An 18,381-nucleotide genomic window follows, 5' to 3' on the forward strand; every position below is an offset into this window, starting at 1 on the left:
TTTTTTTTTTTTAGTGATGATCACTTATCAAGGCCCGGAAGCCACTCAGGGATAAGGGTTATTGCAAGTACATTACGTTAGTGTGGAGATTTGATGACGTGTTTACTTAAAAATAATTTCACTTAATTTGATGAAGTAGTTTTTTTTTGTTTTTTTTTTTTTTACAGCCGAAAAACACGTTTATGATAGCACATTGAAGGTAGACATCTTTGAATTTTTGGAACGCACTACGGGGAGATAACTCAGTTTAAAGCGCAGACACTCCCTCCCCATCTTTAATACTAACTTTTCTTCCTAAAAGTCAAACTTTTTGCTCGGTAGCAGAACAAATTATTTTTTCTCTATAAAAATAAAAACTACTTGATGAAATCAGGTGAAATTTTTTTTTTCGGAGAACTTCATTCCATAACGAATACGTATAATATAAACTTTTTTTCAATATTTTCATTTTTTTTAATGTCTTGATTAAACTTTACAAGTACCCAATTCCAAAATTTTTCCCGATTCTGATTATTTTGAAATCTCTAAATACTTAGAGTATTAGACTTTTTTTTTTTAACTCTTTACCGCCAAATTGTACTTTCAAGACGCCTTTCAAAAAAAAGAAAAATATTTCTTACTCTTATTGTTTGTCAATCCGACTAGTCTTCAAAGTCCAGGTCTATGAATGAGGGGTTTGTTTATGTTCGTGTGTCAGTTACATGCTAACTTCCGTCATGTATGGGTTTCATTTTTTTTTTTTTTTTTTTTTTTTTTTTTTTATTACATTTTCACCCCAAACAAGGCACATTGCCACTTTGGTGTAGGGGGATACTATCAGGGGCAACAACTACTGGGGTACTATGTAGGGATTTGGGCAGCAAGATGTCGGTTCACGTTACACTTGAACTTCTGCACGTCAGTACTGTTGGGGAAGCAGGGACCTGGAATGGAATTCCAAAGTCTAGCGGTTCTGGGGAAGAAACTATTGGAGTAAAAAGATCTTTTACATCTAGGGATCTCTACAGTATGCTTAAAAAAATTCTTGTGGTAAAGGGTTAAACATCTTATCTCTCTCTGCATAGTTTTTAATTAAAAATTGAAATTCCATTTTTCTTTTTTTTTTTTTTTTTTTTTTGCAATTACACTTAAGCCTGAAGAAATATTCACAATGAAGGAATTTACAAAAAACAAAATGCTGTAACTAAACTGTATAAATTTAACATAAAGAGTACTCATTTTCTGGTTTCCTAGCAATAAAATGAAACCTGTAACTGATTCGACTTTCCATTTATATAAACATTTGAGAGGGGATGCAAGAAAAAAAAAAAAATCTTGACCGTGATGGAAAGGGGTTGATAAACCTTTTTAGATTTGGAGGGAATGAGTAAAGTAAAATGATGAATGGCGAAGTAAAAGAGAAAAAATTTTTCAATTCTTTATCAGCATTGATAACATTGAAAAATAGAAAAAAATGATCCTTAAGCTGTTATGTAGAATAACATTTGTTTGACATCAAAGAGATTTATATTATATTTAGTTGGAATTCATTATTGAGATGAGTATTATTTATTAATTTATTTTTGTTGCGAACTATCATTCTCATCTCCAAATCTAACTGCATTCTCAGCAATTACTGCCATCCATAGTTGTTGTCGTCTCACCACGTTCCCACAGTTCCCGATGACTGCATAACGAAGGCCCACAGCCCACTCGGGAACGCTGACCATGCAGTGATAATGGTTGAAATCGCCCTAAACTCTAGACCCAAAACTGAAGAGCCAGTGCTCAAAACAACGAGATATTATAATAAGGCTGACTGGGAAGCCATCAGGGAACTAATTAGAGATGCTCCATGGAAAAATATTTTCTCTCTCCCTGCTGAACAATGTGCAAACGAGACCACTGACTGGTAAAACTGCAATCGAAGCGCATGTTCCCATGCGGAAATTTTATAGTAAGCCCCACTCTCCCCAATGGTTTACGTCGACTTGTGCAACTGCCATTACTCAAAAGCAGCATGCATACCGTAGGTTTAACCGACATAAGTCCAGTTCAAACAGACTGAAGTATATAGAAGCTAGAAATAACGTTAAGAAAGAAATAGCGACAGCTAAGAGAGAATTTACGGAAACCACTAAAAAGCGCATCGAAGCACAAAAACTAGGAACTCAAGACTTCTGGAAAATCTACAACAGTGTAGTAAATAATGGGCAATCAACAATTCCCCCACTAACCAACAATCACGAGGTTGTCTCCTCAGCAACCGACAAGGCTAACATGCTTGCCAGTCGGTTTGCCTCAAACTCCACACTGGACCCTTCCAACCACCCCCTACCTGACTTTCCTATGCGGACAGACGCCACACTAGACGATCTGAAAACCACCCCTGCTCAGGTGCATGCTATCATAAAAAACCTTGACACCTCAAAAGCATGTGGACCCGATCTTATCCCAGCTGTGCTATTAAAAAAGTGCTCAGCCGAAGTAGCTCCAGTTCTCTCCAAACTCTACAACAAATGTCTTAATGAAGCTTGCTTTCCGGGCTGTTGGAAAACTGCTTCTGTTGTACCAGTATTCAAGAATTCTGGCGAAAGGACAGACCCATCAAATTATCGCCCCATTAGCCTCCTCCCACTTTTTGCCAAAATATTTGAGACCATAATTAACCATGCTCTAGTCCATCATCTTACAGATGCTAAACTACTGACTGACAAACAATATGGATTTAGACGAGCCCGTTCCACAGCAGACATCCTCACTGTGATCTCTGAACGTATATACCATTCACTGGACAAAGCGGGGGAAGGCAGAGCGGTAGCTCTAGATATATCTAAGGCTTTTGACAGGGTATGGCATGAGGGTCTCCTCAGTAAAATCAGATCATACGGTATCACTGGTAGAATACTTAACATAATTAAATCCTTCTTAGATAAGAGAAAAATCCAGGTAGTCCTCGACGGTCGCACATCTAAACAATATGATATAAATGCGGGAGTGCCCCAGGGTTCTATCCTTGGACCTCTATTGTTCCTGATATTCATAAATGACCTCCCCGACAACATTGCCTCTGAGATGGGTATATATGCTGATGACACTACACTCTATGGCAGACACGACAGGAAGACGAATGAACACATTTCTAAAGAAATGGCAGAAACACTAGAGGAAGACCTCCAATCTGTAGTGGAATGGGGACAAAAGTGGTTGGTCGCATTCAATGCTGCCAAGACTAAACTAGTTTCATTCAATAATTACAAGAAACCCTCTCTACCACCCATAGCAATGGCCAACGACTCTTTATCTGAGAGTCCATCTTTCAAACTCCTTGGCCTAACGTTCACAGGAAACATGAGTTGGAACAATTACATTGAAGGCATTGCCAGGGCCGCTGCAAGAAAGGTAGGCTCTCTCTACCGTGCTAGAAAACTACTAACACCCGAAAGTATCCTGTACCTCTATAAGGCCACCATTCGCCCATGTATGGAGTATTGCTGCCACATCTGGGCTGGTGCATCTGCTACTAGTCTCTCGCTCCTTGACAAGGTTCAAAAGAGAGTCGCAAACCTGATAGGCCCTGAACTGGCATCTAAGCTTCAGCCTCTGTCCCATCGACGAAATGTTGCATCCCTCTGCCTTTTCTACAAGTATTTTAGTGGTGAATGCTCTGACGAACTGCAATCACTTGTGCCCCCACGACGCGAGCACCCTCGACAAACCCGACAGGCTACTAGATCCCACCCCCACACTGTAGAGGTCCCTAGATGTAAAAGATCTTTTTACTCCAATAGTTTCTTCCCCAGAACCGCTAGACTTTGGAATTCCATTCCAGGTCCCTGCTTCCCCAACAGTACTGACGTGCAGAAGTTCAAGGGTAACGTGAATCGACACCTTGCTGCCCAAATCCCTACATAGTACCCCAGTAGTTGTTGCCCCTGATAGTAGCCCCCTACACCAAAGTGGCAATGTGCCTTGTTTGGGGTGAAAATGTAATAAAAAAAAAAAAAAAAAAAAAAAAAAAAAAACGTTTGGCCAAGTAAGCCTTTGGGTAGGTTACCACCTGACGAAGGCCAGAGGAATAGTTGGCCGAAACGTCGTGAAACAACAACTAAGAAAAGATGAGGATAATAGTCCGCAATAAAAATAAATTAATCAAAGAGATTGTTTTGTTGGATCTAAAGTTACATGGGGATCCGAGGAAATGGTAAACCAATCTGCCCAAGAGTTCGTTCAACAACAAAGTTTGTTTTGTACACAGACATCACGATGACCATCTGTGCATATATCTGCAAGAAATGGCAGTTTAGAGGGAATATTTAATAAATTATTGATAGTACGATCTGATCTAGGAGAATACAAACAACGCTAAAGTCACAAAGTCAGAAGGAGATCATCGTCTTCTCTCAACTTCATATTGGCCACACATTCATTCTTGCTTGTGCAGGAGGTACCATGTTGTGCCACTTGTCAAGTTCCATATACAATGAAACACTTCATGTTTGAAGTGTATCGATTTTGCTTCCACGTGACAATATTCTTAAAAAGTTGGTACTATGAAGGAATTATTTAATACTAGCTGTATATACCTGGTATTGCCCGGTCAAAACATTGTCAGGCAGAGGGATTAGTCACATACTATTTAAGGTACACCAAATATTCTAACTTGTTAGGAAAAGTGATCACCTGTTGGATTTAATAAAGTATAAAACACATCCATCTTGGTTTATGAAAATGAAACGTGAAGTAACTCTCATAGATTAAAGGGGAAATAACTCTAATATCTTAAATAGACTTACTTCTGGTGGTGAACCCAAACTTCATGTGCACCATCCCTAGGTGGGGGAGTTTATGAAGAGCTGCACCAAATATGAGCTTTACCTTGAAAAATGGTGTGCATCATGCCTAGGTCGAAGACCATCATTACGTCAGGTTTGGTCATGATTGGTACAATGGTGTCGGCTGTAGAAAAGTATATCTGCATAGGCTATGAGCTTGACCATGACATTGAAAAATGGTGTACACCATCCCTAGGTGGGTGACCATCATTGAGATTTGGTCATGATCGGTCCAGTGGTGTGAGCTGTAGGAGAGTTGTACACACAGATACATACAAATGCTGCTATTTTATTTATATATTGTTACAACTCGGCTATCTCCACTGGGAACTGTAGAGATAGGATCGCAACAATAATAAAAAAAATAATCTTTCCCGGGATTAAAAAAAATAAATATGGGAAGGGATTATCCAAATTCTTCAGAGACAACGGTGAAACACAAGACAGAAAAACACAACCGAAATAACAAACAAAAGGCTGATGGGAATTATGAATGAAAGGTTATTTATAACAACACAAAAAAAATATATGTAAAAAAAAAAAAGAAAATGTAATTGTTTTGATAGTTTAAAATGCGTGAAAGAAAATAAATTGTCTTTATTAAGAGAGAATGTTAAATATATGCCAGACATAAATATGACATTTTCGTACTGGTCATTATTGTCTGCTCAGTTCAAAACAAAAAGAGAGTAAGGGAGAGAGAGAGAGATTTTGTTTCACTCACTGTCTTAGTGTCTTTACTTCTTTCTTCTGGCTCCAAAATACCTTAAGTAGACGCCTTTTCAATATTCATTGAATTCTTTTCCGTCTCATCCGGCTTCCTTTGGCAAAAAACTTATTCCAAATACATCAGGTGGGCTCCTTTCTAATGTTTATTAAGCGCGCCATCCTCGGCTTTATCAACCGCAGTACTATATTACTGCTAATATTACACCTGTTCGCAGTGTCGACGTTGACAACTGCTTCGCTCGGTAGCGAGGGGCTGACTGTTTTTTTGTCTTTCATAAGCGCGCAAGTTAAAACGCCTCGTCTCGCCATATATATATTTTCACCTCCCCCTCTCTATACAGCTTGCCAGCGAACGCTAGCGGGGTTCCTTTTTTCTTTCTTTCTCCTCTACTGTCAGCGCTCGTTAGCTATTCTCTTTTCTTTTGTCCACACTCTATATATCTCTTCACATCCTCTCTCGTGATTATTTTTTGACTGAGCGCAGACAACAAAATTGATGAAAATAAAAAAAAAAACTCCTATTCTCTCTCGATTTCGAACAACATATAAAAAAGATAATTAATTACATTTTTTTTCTTTTTTTTTTACTAAAAATATAACAATATATATATATATATATATATATAGAGACCAGAGTGGAAATCATAATGTCATTTTTTTGAAGCTGGGGAGTTTATACTCTAAAATCTAATATCTCTACAAGTTCAATAAACTAAACTTCTCTATGGATTAAAAACAAATTTGTAGACTTGCAAAATATACAAATATAAAAGAAATTTATCTGCAAATGATCTATGTACAAGATTAAATTGTTGAGGTTCATAATATTTTCAGACATTTAATTCTAAAAAATTTTTATCAAAATAAAATCGAAAGGGTTGATATACCGTAAAACAAAAGTTGACTCAATTTTATCTATGGTCCCCCCTGCCAAACTTTCACAAAAAATGCTAGTCAAGCTGAAACCACTATCAATAATTTCCCCCACTCTATCTGTGTCTAAACCTAAATGCAGATGCATCAACAAAACTTCTTTCTTAGAACTGCACGCCTGTAGAACTCTCTTCCATTTGCCTGCTTTCCAGCTAACTATAATATGGCTTTCTTCAAGTCCAACATAAGCAAGTTCATGATGAGACATCCTCTTAATTAATCCAATTTACCAAATTTCCACTACTAATGATATTGTCCAATTTATTACCGTACTCTCATTAACCCTTCCCAGAGTGGCTACCGTGCCTTGATAAGTGGTGACTCCTTTGCAAAAGAAAAAAAAATTCATTTGAATGAACTTCTGTTGAGGAAAAACAAAAATAATGCCTCATAAACAATTGCAACAATTTTTTTTTTTTTTTTTTTTTATTTATGCATGTAATGTGAGTTTTTTTGGGGTTTTTTTTTTTTTATTATTTTTAAGAATTTTGTTAGGACTTTTAATATCTGATATGAAATGAAAATATTTCTCATCAAAGGTGTGACTAAGGAAACCCATATATATCATTTTGCTAAAGATTAAAAATCAATTAAATTTAAATTTTTTTTATTAGGTGTTGAAGTGACAACGACAAATGCACGCAACAACAGTAATCCAATGACTTACAAAGGAGACGCTGTCCTTTGCACGTTACCCCTGGGTGTGTTAAAAGATTGTGTGCGTGGCAATAGCACCAACACTGTCCAGTTCTCACCGCCATTGCCAGACTGGAAAACAGCAGCAATACAAAGACTCGGATTTGGAAACTTAAACAAGGTAATTCCTATATTTTTTAAAAGCAAAAAAACAAAAATTTAAGGCAAATAAATTGAATTGACGACATGTTTTGTATTGCTATATTACTTGTTTCTCTATTACTATTTGCTCTTAATCCCTTTCTGCAAACTGAGTAGGGGAACCTTCTATTTCTAAGCACTTTCGGATGCTGCAACCACTGTTTGGATGCCATCCACTCTCAAATCAAGACCAGGACCACAGTCTTGAAGTTTGAGTTAATTTGCACTAGTGCTAGAATGTACTGTGTTATAGATTTTATTTTTGTTTGTGATACTTTTGAACAAATCAGGGCTTTATGTTGCGAGTGAAACGGTCACTTTTGCAAATGATTTTTCCAAGTGGCAATTAGAAATAATAAAATGCTTACATTTTAGCAATTTTTTGCACTGACAATCTTCCAAATCTCATGTTTGAGTGAAGAGTATCTTTTCAACCTTTATTGTTTTAATAAACAAACAAAAATAGATTACTTAAACAAAAGTAAATAAAAACTAAAATAATACGTCAATTTTTTTTTTAATGAAGCTTGTTTAAAACAAAACATCAAGAAATTCAAATTTTTATATCTTCAAGTCTCAAAAAATAAAATTCGGTACACGTTTAGAAAAAAAAGTAAATTTATATGGTGTATTCTCATCTATAATATAAGTCTCACCTGCCTGTTTAAATGTATGTATGTAAATATGGCTGCTTAAAACTTTGATAGAGGCGACAGATTTTAACGAGATCAGTATCATTTTTGAAGCTCGACCCTTCAGACGACAAATATCGAAAAATTGGCCAAAAGCATTAATTCCTTCACCCTCAACTGGTCGCTTTTTTTTTTTTTTTTTTTGCCGATATTTTCAAAAGTCGTCTCTTTCGATTGTCTAGCTTTAATTTAAACCTACGTCACTCTGCTGGAGAAGAGGAAGTCACGTCCCCAAGGTCCCATCAAGCATCACTCGACGAACAGTGTTTTCGCTTTGTGGAAAGATGGTAGGCCATTTCCCTGTGTGCGGTTGGCTCTGAGTGGCCGTGGCGGCCATAAAAAGACGTGCAACAGCCGTGTCGTCGGGATGGGACGATGAAGTACACGATGTCACCCTAAGAAGCATGCTGACAGAGACTGTGTCCAGGGTGACCAGTGATGACCCCGTTCAGGGAAAGTGGTGCGTCAGCGGCAATGAGTTCACGGTCTGGGTGGATGTTCACTGGCCCTTGGAGTTGCCCTTGCAGTTAATGATTCCATTATTGAAGATGCCTGTTGGCTTCGGCCAGAGAATGATTCGAGGCACATAAACCTGGCCGAACTTGATGCCACATTGAAGGGCATTAACTTGGCACTTCAGTGGCAAGCCAAGGTTCTACATATGACTGACTCTGCATGCACTCATCGGTGGATAACCGATGCATTAAGTGGAAGAGCATGGCTGACGACACGAGCATCGAGTGAGATGTTAATTCGAAGACGGCTTACCACCTTGGTCGACACCATCACAGAGTACGACCTGACCGTGGACGTATTGTTGATCAGGTCTGCGCTCAACAGAGCAGATGCTCTGAAAAGAGTTCCTCAACGATGGCTTCTGGCTGGTGCTCAGAGAGATTCTGATAATCTGCAAAACACATGTGCAGCAGTTGTATGTAATATGGATGCAGCGCGCATCATGGACATTCATCGACAGTGTGGACATCCTGGCATCAAACAGACACTGTACTTTGTCAAGATGATTGATCCAGGAGTAGAAAAAAAAGATATCCGGAGAGTGGTAGAAAGTTGCGAGGCCTGCCAATCCATCGACCCAGTTCCAGCACGATGGAAGAAAGGGGAGTTGGGAGTGAGTGGTAAGTGGCAGAGAGTGGGCATGGACATCACACACTACGGTGGCAACCACTTCCTTACCCTCATCGATTGTGGGCCTACACGTTTCACGGTCTGGAGACTCCTCAGGCGCCAGGACTCTTGCAACATTATTCACCAGCTGTCATCCGTGTTCTGTGAAAGAGGTGCGCCCGATGAAGTGCTGACGGACAACGACCCAGCCTTTTGCAGCCATCAGATGAGGCAGTTCTTACAAGAATGGGGTGTGCGGCTTAGATGCGCTTATGTGCCTTCTGGCAATGGTAGAGCTGAGAGAAGCCATCGCAACATCAAAACAATTGCAGCCAGGAAGCAGTGCACCATCGTAGAAGCTGTGTACTGGTATAATCTCATGCCGAAGGATGGCGTCTCTCCAGGAACAGCGCCTGCAAACGCAATCTATCAGTACCGTGTCCGAGAAAAATGAATCCACCCCGATACAACTGTGGCCACTGAGATAGAATGGAATCGATATGCCAAAGGGGATGCTGTCTGGGTGAAGCCGCCAGGAAACCGATGTACTGACAAGTATAAACGGGGCACAGTGACCGATGTAGTGAGTCAGCAGTGTGTCCAGGTTGATGGCGTACCCCGTCACGTTAGGGACCTACGGCTGGCGACACATGTACCACCTCCAGTGGACGATGAGAGTGATTCTGACTCTGAGACGAGAGTGGGCCATCGCTTTGGTTTGCACCATCCCTATCAAGCAGTGACTCTGATATCAATAGCCTCCACGGAGATGAAGCCTTCCCCGACCATCAGACGGTGGATGAGAGCGCACGCGAAGACAAGAGCAGCACTGTCCCCCTTCGCAGAAGCACCCGACGGCGGCGATCGCCACCCCCCTGCCATCTATGTGATCATGAGATCAGAGGGTAGTGTGGAGAAAGAAGTGGCTTACCGTTAAAGCGGCTGCGCGTTTGTGCCTGCAGAGCACAAATTGAGAATCAAGATGGTGCCCGCAGGCTTTTATGTGGAAAAAAGTCTCGGGGAATCTCAGAGAATCTCGTACCCTGGTTCCATAAATAACGAGGAAAGGAAAGCGGGAGGACAGACGATTTTTAGTCACTAAAGCGAACGGACGTGTGTAAAAGAAGAGGTAGAAGAAGAGTGTGGTGAATGAAACAAACGACTCGGTTGAAAGTAGAGTTGTAACGAACACACCTAACACCCAACAAAATCTACGACTGCTTTTTGATTATTTCTTCATGTTAAACAAAGCCGTTTTCATGAAACGGCAAAATCCCACCCCTACACTGTAGAGATCCCTATTCAAATAGTTTCTTCCCTTGGACTACTGCACTTAGGAATTCCTTCCTGGGTCCCAGCTTTATTGACATGCAGAAATTCAAGTGTAATGTAAACAGACATCTCGCTGCCCAACTCCCTAAGTAGTATCTCTGCAAATCTGGTCCTAAATAGTAGTCCCTCATGACTCTGTAACTCTGTGTCTTAGGGTGAAATGACAAAAAAAATGATTAACTCTTTGCGCATTTGCAGGTGGTGTTGTGTTTTGACCGAATGTTTTGGGATCCGAATGCCAATTTGTTTGGCCATGTCGGAAGCACCACAGCCAGCCGCGGGGAGCTGTTCTTGTTCTGGAATTTATACAAAGCGCCTGTGCTGCTTGCCCTTGTGGCTGGAGAAGCAGCCGCCATCATGGAGAATGTCAGTGATGATGTCATCATTGGTCGATCAATTGCTGTTCTTAAAGGCATATTTGGGAACAATGCCGTTCCACAGGTAAGATCCGTTTTCATCATTTCATCGATAAATATTTCAACTTGCCTTTTTTGTTGACAAGATCTTTTAGGGAACTCAGTGCCTGTTTACTTACCTCTCCCACAAAGGCAGTTAGACACAAGGTCAGTTTTTAACGTGAGGAAAATCCAGCTGTGCGTTGTAACAAAGGAACTTATGCATAATACAAACCATGCTAAAATGTTTCTAGAAATCCATTCTTAACATGGGAAGGGTGGTTTCTAACTATTCTGTACTTTCACCTGTTAGTTGGAATAAGCAAAAGATGCCATAAAAATTGAATTAAACTTGAAAAACTCTATCTAAAATAAAAAATGAGCACAGTTCATACTTTGTACAAGTATTGGAACAAAAATATTTTTTTAAATTGCCTCCGTCTAGGATTTAACTGAGGTTTGACTTTATTTGACTTGTGCTTGTTGGAATTCTGTTTGGCTTTTATCCAGTAACTCTTTTGTGTTTACTATTCTTTGATACACTTCTCAATTTTCTCATCTATATATATATAAAAGGCAAAATGTGTGTTCACATTTTATGTCCAGCAAAGGCTTTTTTCGCCGGGCTTCTCAGGAGGTGGGGGTAGGGATACAATGTCTTAGAACTGTTTATATACTGCCTAGATCATAATATGTATGATTTGCGAATGCGCGTCACGTCTAGATTTATTTATGCCGACTTTTACAAAATTCTTGCTATTTCGGCTGGCCTCGCGTGTGTTCGGCTTTGTCGTATAAAAGTGAAACTAAATTTGAAGTGAACGTGTTGTTCTCCGCTTCGTGCGGGGGGGAAACCCCTTATATTAGAAAATTGCTATTCAATTTGGACAATCCCCTTTTTATAGGGAGCTGGTTTTCCCCCTTTCCCTCTCCAACATCTTGGGTAAACAAACCTAAAAAAACTGACTCCCAGTAAAAGTTAACTGCACAATTTCTATGGCGTGATATTTTACCTCATTTTTTAATCCTTAAATAAATTCAAACATTTTTCTGTTGCTCTCCCTTGCTGTCACAGTGGTAAAATGTCAGTTTTTTTTTTTTTTTTTCACACTTTATATTCCACCTTTGCCTCAAGGCTCCTGGTTCGATCCTACCTACCTACCTACCAAAACTTTTAACCCTCGCCCCTCCTTCAACACACACATACACACATCCGGGCAATGCCGGGTACCTCCACTAGTCTATATATAGAAAAGGCAAAATGTGTGTGTTTGTATGTCTCGCAAAAACTTTTGACAGAGGCGATGGATCCTGGCGAGATTGGTATCATTTTGAAGCTTGACCCGTCACACAACAAATATAAAAATATTGGCTAAAAACATCAATTCCTTCACCCTCAACTGGGCAGTTTTATGCAGGGAGGGGTTCGATTTTCCGACGCCATTTCTGCAAGTCATCTTTTTCTTTTCTTTTCGATTGACTCTGCTTAATTTGAACGCTTTTGACTTCTGGCCGTGTCATGGAGCATCGGTAAGACGTCACTTTCTTTTCCGCCTTCGTGTTACAGGTTCGAGTCACTTTTTTTTTTATCATCTCTCTTCACCATGGCTGCCTACTATTGTATTGATTCCCTCCGCCCTCTACTACCATTTTTTTTTAACACCTCTCTTCACCCAATGTTCCTTACTACACCACCTATACACACACCCGGGCAATGCTGGGTACCCCAGCTAGTATGTCCTACAACAACCCCCTCCTCCTTTAGGAATGGGAGCTGATTTATTGCCAATCAACTGAGATTTCTCTATTATGGGTTTATGTATATAGTTATTTATAAACACCACGAGCGTCCCTTCAAAGGAGCTGGTTTTTCCCACCTTCTGGCTTTATGCCACATCTTACTGCCGTTGTAAGCAAGTAAATCGTGAGGGGAGTCGTTCAAAGTTTTGTAGTAGATAAAACTCATCATCACTGTTAGTGAAAAATGCAATTAAATATAAGAATAGAAAAAAGCTTCTTTCCAACAATATCCATATTTGAAAACTCGATATTCAACAGTTTCTCATTGTGACATTTCAAATCATCCCTCTTGACCTGTTCATTTGTTAACAATTTGTCATTTTGAATGCACTTCTCTCCAACAATATCCATATTTGTCTTTGCTGTTTGTTTAGCTATCCTGAACCTTTCATTCGTTTGTCACATATCTGGAAAGCTGGCTTGCTCAGCTTCCTTCTTGACTTTGTGTATTGCTCTTCTCGCTTCCACCCTTACCATCCTTATTCATTAAACTTTTTATTCACAAACTCTTTTGTGTCCATTTTTGTTTTTATCTACTTCTGTTTTCTTCATCCCATCACCATGTCATCCTATTCTTTGAGGATTCTTCCATCCACTCACACATATGATCCGTAACATGCAGCAGCATTTTTAGAATCTTCCAACAGTTGATCTGGTAGCCAAACCCTCCATCACTTTATCCAAACTCGTGTTTTGAATGTTCTTCATTCAACCCTCAAACATTTCTCCTGGGTATAAACTTGCTCTTTATCTTGACTTTGTATATCTCTCTTCTTGCTTCCCTTTTTGTCTTCAAATACAGACTCTTGTTCACTATTCTTTGATACACTTCTCAATTTTCTCATTTGTCCTACAACCATGTCACCCCATACCTTAAAAGCCATTTTCGGTCCACCCTATAGTCTGGTTTGTCGCATGCAAGTTTATCCTTTAGCATCCTCCATTGTTCTTCAACACTCCCTGCTGTAATGGACCAGTCTACTAATACTCCATCATTTGATCTCTGAACTTGTTTCACGTATATTTCATTTCACATTAACACCTTTTTCCTCAGGATAAACCTTCTTTTTACTTTTTTAAATTGCAAAAAAAAAAAAAAAAAAAGTTTGTACTACGTTGCAATGTCATATTATTTTCACATCAATTAAAAGTATTTTTTTTTTCTAACCAGCAGATAATATGCTAGAGTTTTTCTGTTCCAAATTCATCTTATTTTAGTGGAATTATATTAGTACAGTTGTTCACATTTATAATAAAATAGTTTATTTAAATATTTAGAATTCTAAACTATGTATTAATAAAAAAAAATTAGCTTCCAGACTAATTTTTTTTATTAATTTTATTCTCACTTTTTTATTTTATTTTTTTATCAGCCAAAGGAAACGTTGGTTACTCGGTGGCGAGCTGACCCTTGGGCTCGTGGTTCTTATTCGTATGTCGCCGCTGGATCTTCTGGTAAATATTATATTTTCTTATATCCTTGATTTTTCAATAGAATAAAACACTGTCTTGTATTAGGTGTTTCTGTACAAAATGAAACTTGAACTAAAACCCAACCCTTCTTTCCATCAATTGTTAACCATAAAAAAAAAATCAGTAACCACTTTTTTTTTTTCAGGCCATTCTGCACGATTGGAAGAGAGATTTCTAATAAAGTCTTTCATTTGCATTTAATAGTCCTTTTCTCTTAACACAAAACTTCATTACTTTTTTGTGAACCCAAAGGATACTGCCACTGAAGCATAAGGGAATTCTGTGATAGGGGCCAGATTTATATAAAGATAATTGATTTGTATAGCAAGATGTTTCACATTACATTCAAATTTTTGCATGTTAGTACAATCAAGGGTATGGAGAAGGGATTCCAAAAGCAAACGATGTAAGGAAAAAGGAAGAAATCTTTCAGCATCTAGGGATGAAGGGGTGGAATTTTGTTACTAGTTGGGTGGTTAGTGCAAGTGCAGCAAGTTCATCAGAGCACATAAATGCAACGCTGCACTGATGCAATAGTGGCTGGGTTCATTAGGTTTGAAATTCATTTCTGCATCTGTCGGATTAATGGTCGGTGCATCAGCCCTGATGTGCCAACCATTAACCATGCATCAGCAAATATAAGATATTTGCAGGTGTGATAAGTTTTCTAGCCAATTAGATAACGCCTCTACCTTCTTTGTGATGAACTTGATAACATCTATGTACTTCCATTTTATGTTATCTGAAAATGCTAAGGTTTAAACATTCAGCTGTCATGTTGCTATCGGTCATGAGTCAATGGTTGAAAAGCTTTCTTATAGTTGAAGGAAAAGCGCTTTATGTTTATTGCATTAAATGCAATCACCCATTTTTTGGCCCCATTATTATTGATCGTGGTAGAAATTCACCCGTCTCAGACACATCAGGAGGTTGTTTATAAAAAATAAGGAATAATAGATACTTCATTATCATTGAAACTCACTTTGAGCAATTCTTCAAATGACAAAACTTTTACAAAACTGAACTGATTTAAATATTTAATATCCAATGTTAATTTAAATGCATCTAAAAACAAAGCTTTTCATCTTTCCATCATCAATACCCTAATTGAATAATTTCAGTCTTGAAGAAACAACGTGCTTTAAAAAGCTCCTGGGAGTGATCTTCACTCATAATTTGAAATGGAACACGTCCATCAAATCTATTGCCAAAGTCACCAGAAATATAGCTGAATCATTTTACTTCTCCAGAAGGCATATCACCCCTGATGCAATCCTCTACGTGTATTAGAACCAAATGCATCCTTAGATGGAGTACTGTCGCCATATCTAGTGAGGAGCTGTTCAGAGCACATTTTCCTACCTGGCCAAAGTGCAAAACCGACTTTGAAATCTAGTGGGCGATGTCCTTTTCTCTTCCATGCTAACTACTACTTTCTCATAGAAGAGATGTTGGAAACTGCTCTATCGTTATTTTTATGGCAGGCGTTCAGCTGAGCTTCACTATGGTGTTACCCTTGTAAGACATTCGCAGCAAGCACTCGATTAGCTACAACCACTATCAGCAGTTTCCCTTATTCTCTATCATCTATGTTTGAAACACGACAAAAATTTCGTAAGCAAAACTTTTTTCAGAGAACTGCTCATCTGTGAAACATGATATCATGGAGCTATAACATGGCCGTTTTCAAATCCAGGTTCTTGATGAGCTGTCCTCTAAAATAAATGAACTTCTCTAATTTCTACCACCACCAATCCTCATGGTACTCATTAACCTTTATCCTTGAGTGGCCTCCAGATCTTGATAAACAGCGACTATATGGTAAAAAAAAGGTTGGATCAAGACATGTTTTCACTTCATCCTAAAATTTAATTTCCTTAAACTGCTTGGTCAATTTACGTAATTTTTGGCATGATATTTTTTTGTTCAATAACAAGTGCATTAGTCATAAATTTAAAAAAATTTTGTTTTTTAATTAAGTTGAACTCTGGACTTGTATTTATTTTAAATATTGTATTGTTTTATTTTGTTTTGTTTTCTTTTTGTTTTTGTTTTTTTTGTTTTTTTTTTAATAAAAAAAATATAAATTGTTCCCAAAATGAAATCCTCTTTAAAAAGAAAAAAAATCTCTCAAGCTTTTTTTTTCTTTCTTTTTAATTAAAAAATTTGTTAAAAATTATTTTTGTTCCTTTTTCAGGCAATGATTATGATTTAATGGCCACCCCTGTGTGCCCGAACCCGGCAGTTGCTGGTGGACCCCCTCAACCTGGAAACCTCCCCAGGCTCTTCTTTGCAGGCGAACATACTATCCGCAACTATCCAGCCACAGTTCATGGGGCTCTCCTCAGTGGTTTCCGTGAAGCAGGACGGATTGCAGATCAATTTCTCGGTGCCCCTTATGCCCTCCCCCAGAGGCCACCCGTGGCAGCTCATGTTGCCTAGATGGATCAATCATTGGAAAAGCCATTCAAAAGATCTGCAATAGTTACCAATTATGTCAATAAAATTTTGGTGCCTACCTCCTGAAATTTAAAGAAACAAAATTCGAAATATGGATTTGGAGGAAAACCCTTTCTTTCTTTTTTTTTTTTTTTTTTTTTTTTTGCTTATAATCCATATCATGAAAGATTATTTTTAGTCAAACTTTGGAACTCTCCCTTCTGATAATAAAGTTTTGTTTTTAGTTTCAAATATCGCTTGATAACATTGCAGTTGTTGCCATATTTAAACTTTAGTAGTACAATACTTATTTTGACATTTTCAGTGCTTTGTTTGTGCAGCTAAAAATGAATTATGGTAGCATTTTTGTGCTTCCATAGTTTACTACAAACATGGTGACTCTTGTAACGTTATCACATAGTTGCTAAAATTACAATGAAAGCTTATAAATCAACACTAGGAGTACACTCAACAAAATTTGGATAATTTAAAAAAGAAAAATAGCACTTTTTTTCCATGGTGGGTGATTGAAGAACCTTTTTTTTTTTTTTTAATCTAGAAATTTCTTTTAACCGGCCTTCATAAAATATGACTCCCAATGTTAAGTAAAATTGTCTTTGAACTTTTCAAAGACTGGAATTGATTCCTGGCAAAAGAATTTTTCTTTTTGCTCTTTATGATTTAGAAGTTGAAATCTTGTGAACAATGGAATTTATTTCACAATTGTTTTTCTGAATTCCTAATTCTTTTTTTTTTTTTTTTTTTTTTTTGTGGCAGTTGTTGGAGTGGAATGCTCCAATGTTTACTGGGAGACCGGTTTGATCCCATCCAAAGTTTTTGCATTTAATGGTTGATCAGTAGGTGTCAAGAGTAATTGCTCTGGTTAAATTATCTTTACACATAAATAAAAGAGTACCCCCCCCTCCCGACTATGAATAGTAAAAAAAAAAAGTGACCCAATATGTCGCTCTTGGCTGCAGTCAATCATTTTTGATTCGTCTTAAGAAAAAGGCTTTCAAAATATGCAGTCATTTTTTTTTTTTAAAGGGGAGATAATCACAAAATGAAGTAAAATGTTTTAGCTCCTCCTATTAGTAATCAATGTGAAAAAAATTGTTACTTTTAAGTGAAAACTTTTTTCTATCTTGTTGCAGAATATACATGGTTGATCATCAAATTTCAGAATAAAAAAATCTTTTGAGGATTTGTGAATGCTTGTGCAGAGGTGGAGGATTCATATACTTTTTAAGTTTAATATGAAATGACACCCCTGTAATTCATATTTCCATTTCCCAGCGGATTTCTTTAACACCATATAAAATCTTTGCTTTCCTTAGATTACTATATATATATATATATATATATATATAATTTAAAAACTTGATCAAAATTCCAAATATGTATTTATTAATTCCCCCCCCCCCCCTGAAGATTTGGTATTTATTTGCTAATTATGCAGTCATAAACTTTGAAGGATGGAGCGGGGGCATCATAATTTATTTTATTCTACTCTTTAACATATTTAAAAATAAAAAGTATTTTACTAAATTTAGGATCTTAAAATTCTAACTATTAAGAATAAAAAAGTTCTATCTTCCAAGTGTCTCTCATTCCCTCCTTTTAAAAAGGCCAGGATTTTTTTGATTTTTTTTTTTTTTTTTTTTTTTTTATAGAATTGTCAACACAATTTCCTCATCTCCAAACTTTGGCAGGAAAACTAATTAAAAGTAAAATATATATATATATATATATATATATATATATATATATATATATATATATATATAAAATATAAAAGAATTGGTTTAAATT

The 18,381-nt window shown here is 37.6% G+C and overlaps 1 protein-coding gene across 2 annotated transcripts in view; it reads left to right on the plus strand.

The window, feature by feature from the left end:
* LOC145248190 (lysine-specific histone demethylase 1A-like) overlaps positions 1–16,821 on the plus strand; it is an 86,606-nt gene extending 69,785 nt beyond the window's left edge. For both annotated transcript variants that reach the window (XM_080110052.1, XM_080110053.1), the window contains exons 15-18: positions 7,091–7,293; positions 10,661–10,903; positions 14,031–14,112; positions 16,328–16,821. In XM_080110052.1, coding sequence (XP_079966178.1) covers positions 7,091–7,293; positions 10,661–10,903; positions 14,031–14,112; positions 16,328–16,572 — 773 coding nt within the window. In that variant the 3' untranslated portion in view covers positions 16,573–16,821. The remainder of the gene's footprint in view (positions 1–7,090; positions 7,294–10,660; positions 10,904–14,030; positions 14,113–16,327) is intronic.
* Positions 16,822–18,381: the final 1,560 nt, after the last annotated feature.

The sequence above is a fragment of the Euprymna scolopes genome, chromosome 26 (assembly GCF_053919585.1).
Source record: "Euprymna scolopes isolate OS-2025 chromosome 26, ASM5391958v1, whole genome shotgun sequence".
Classification (NCBI taxonomy): Eukaryota; Metazoa; Mollusca; class Cephalopoda; order Sepiida; family Sepiolidae; genus Euprymna; species Euprymna scolopes.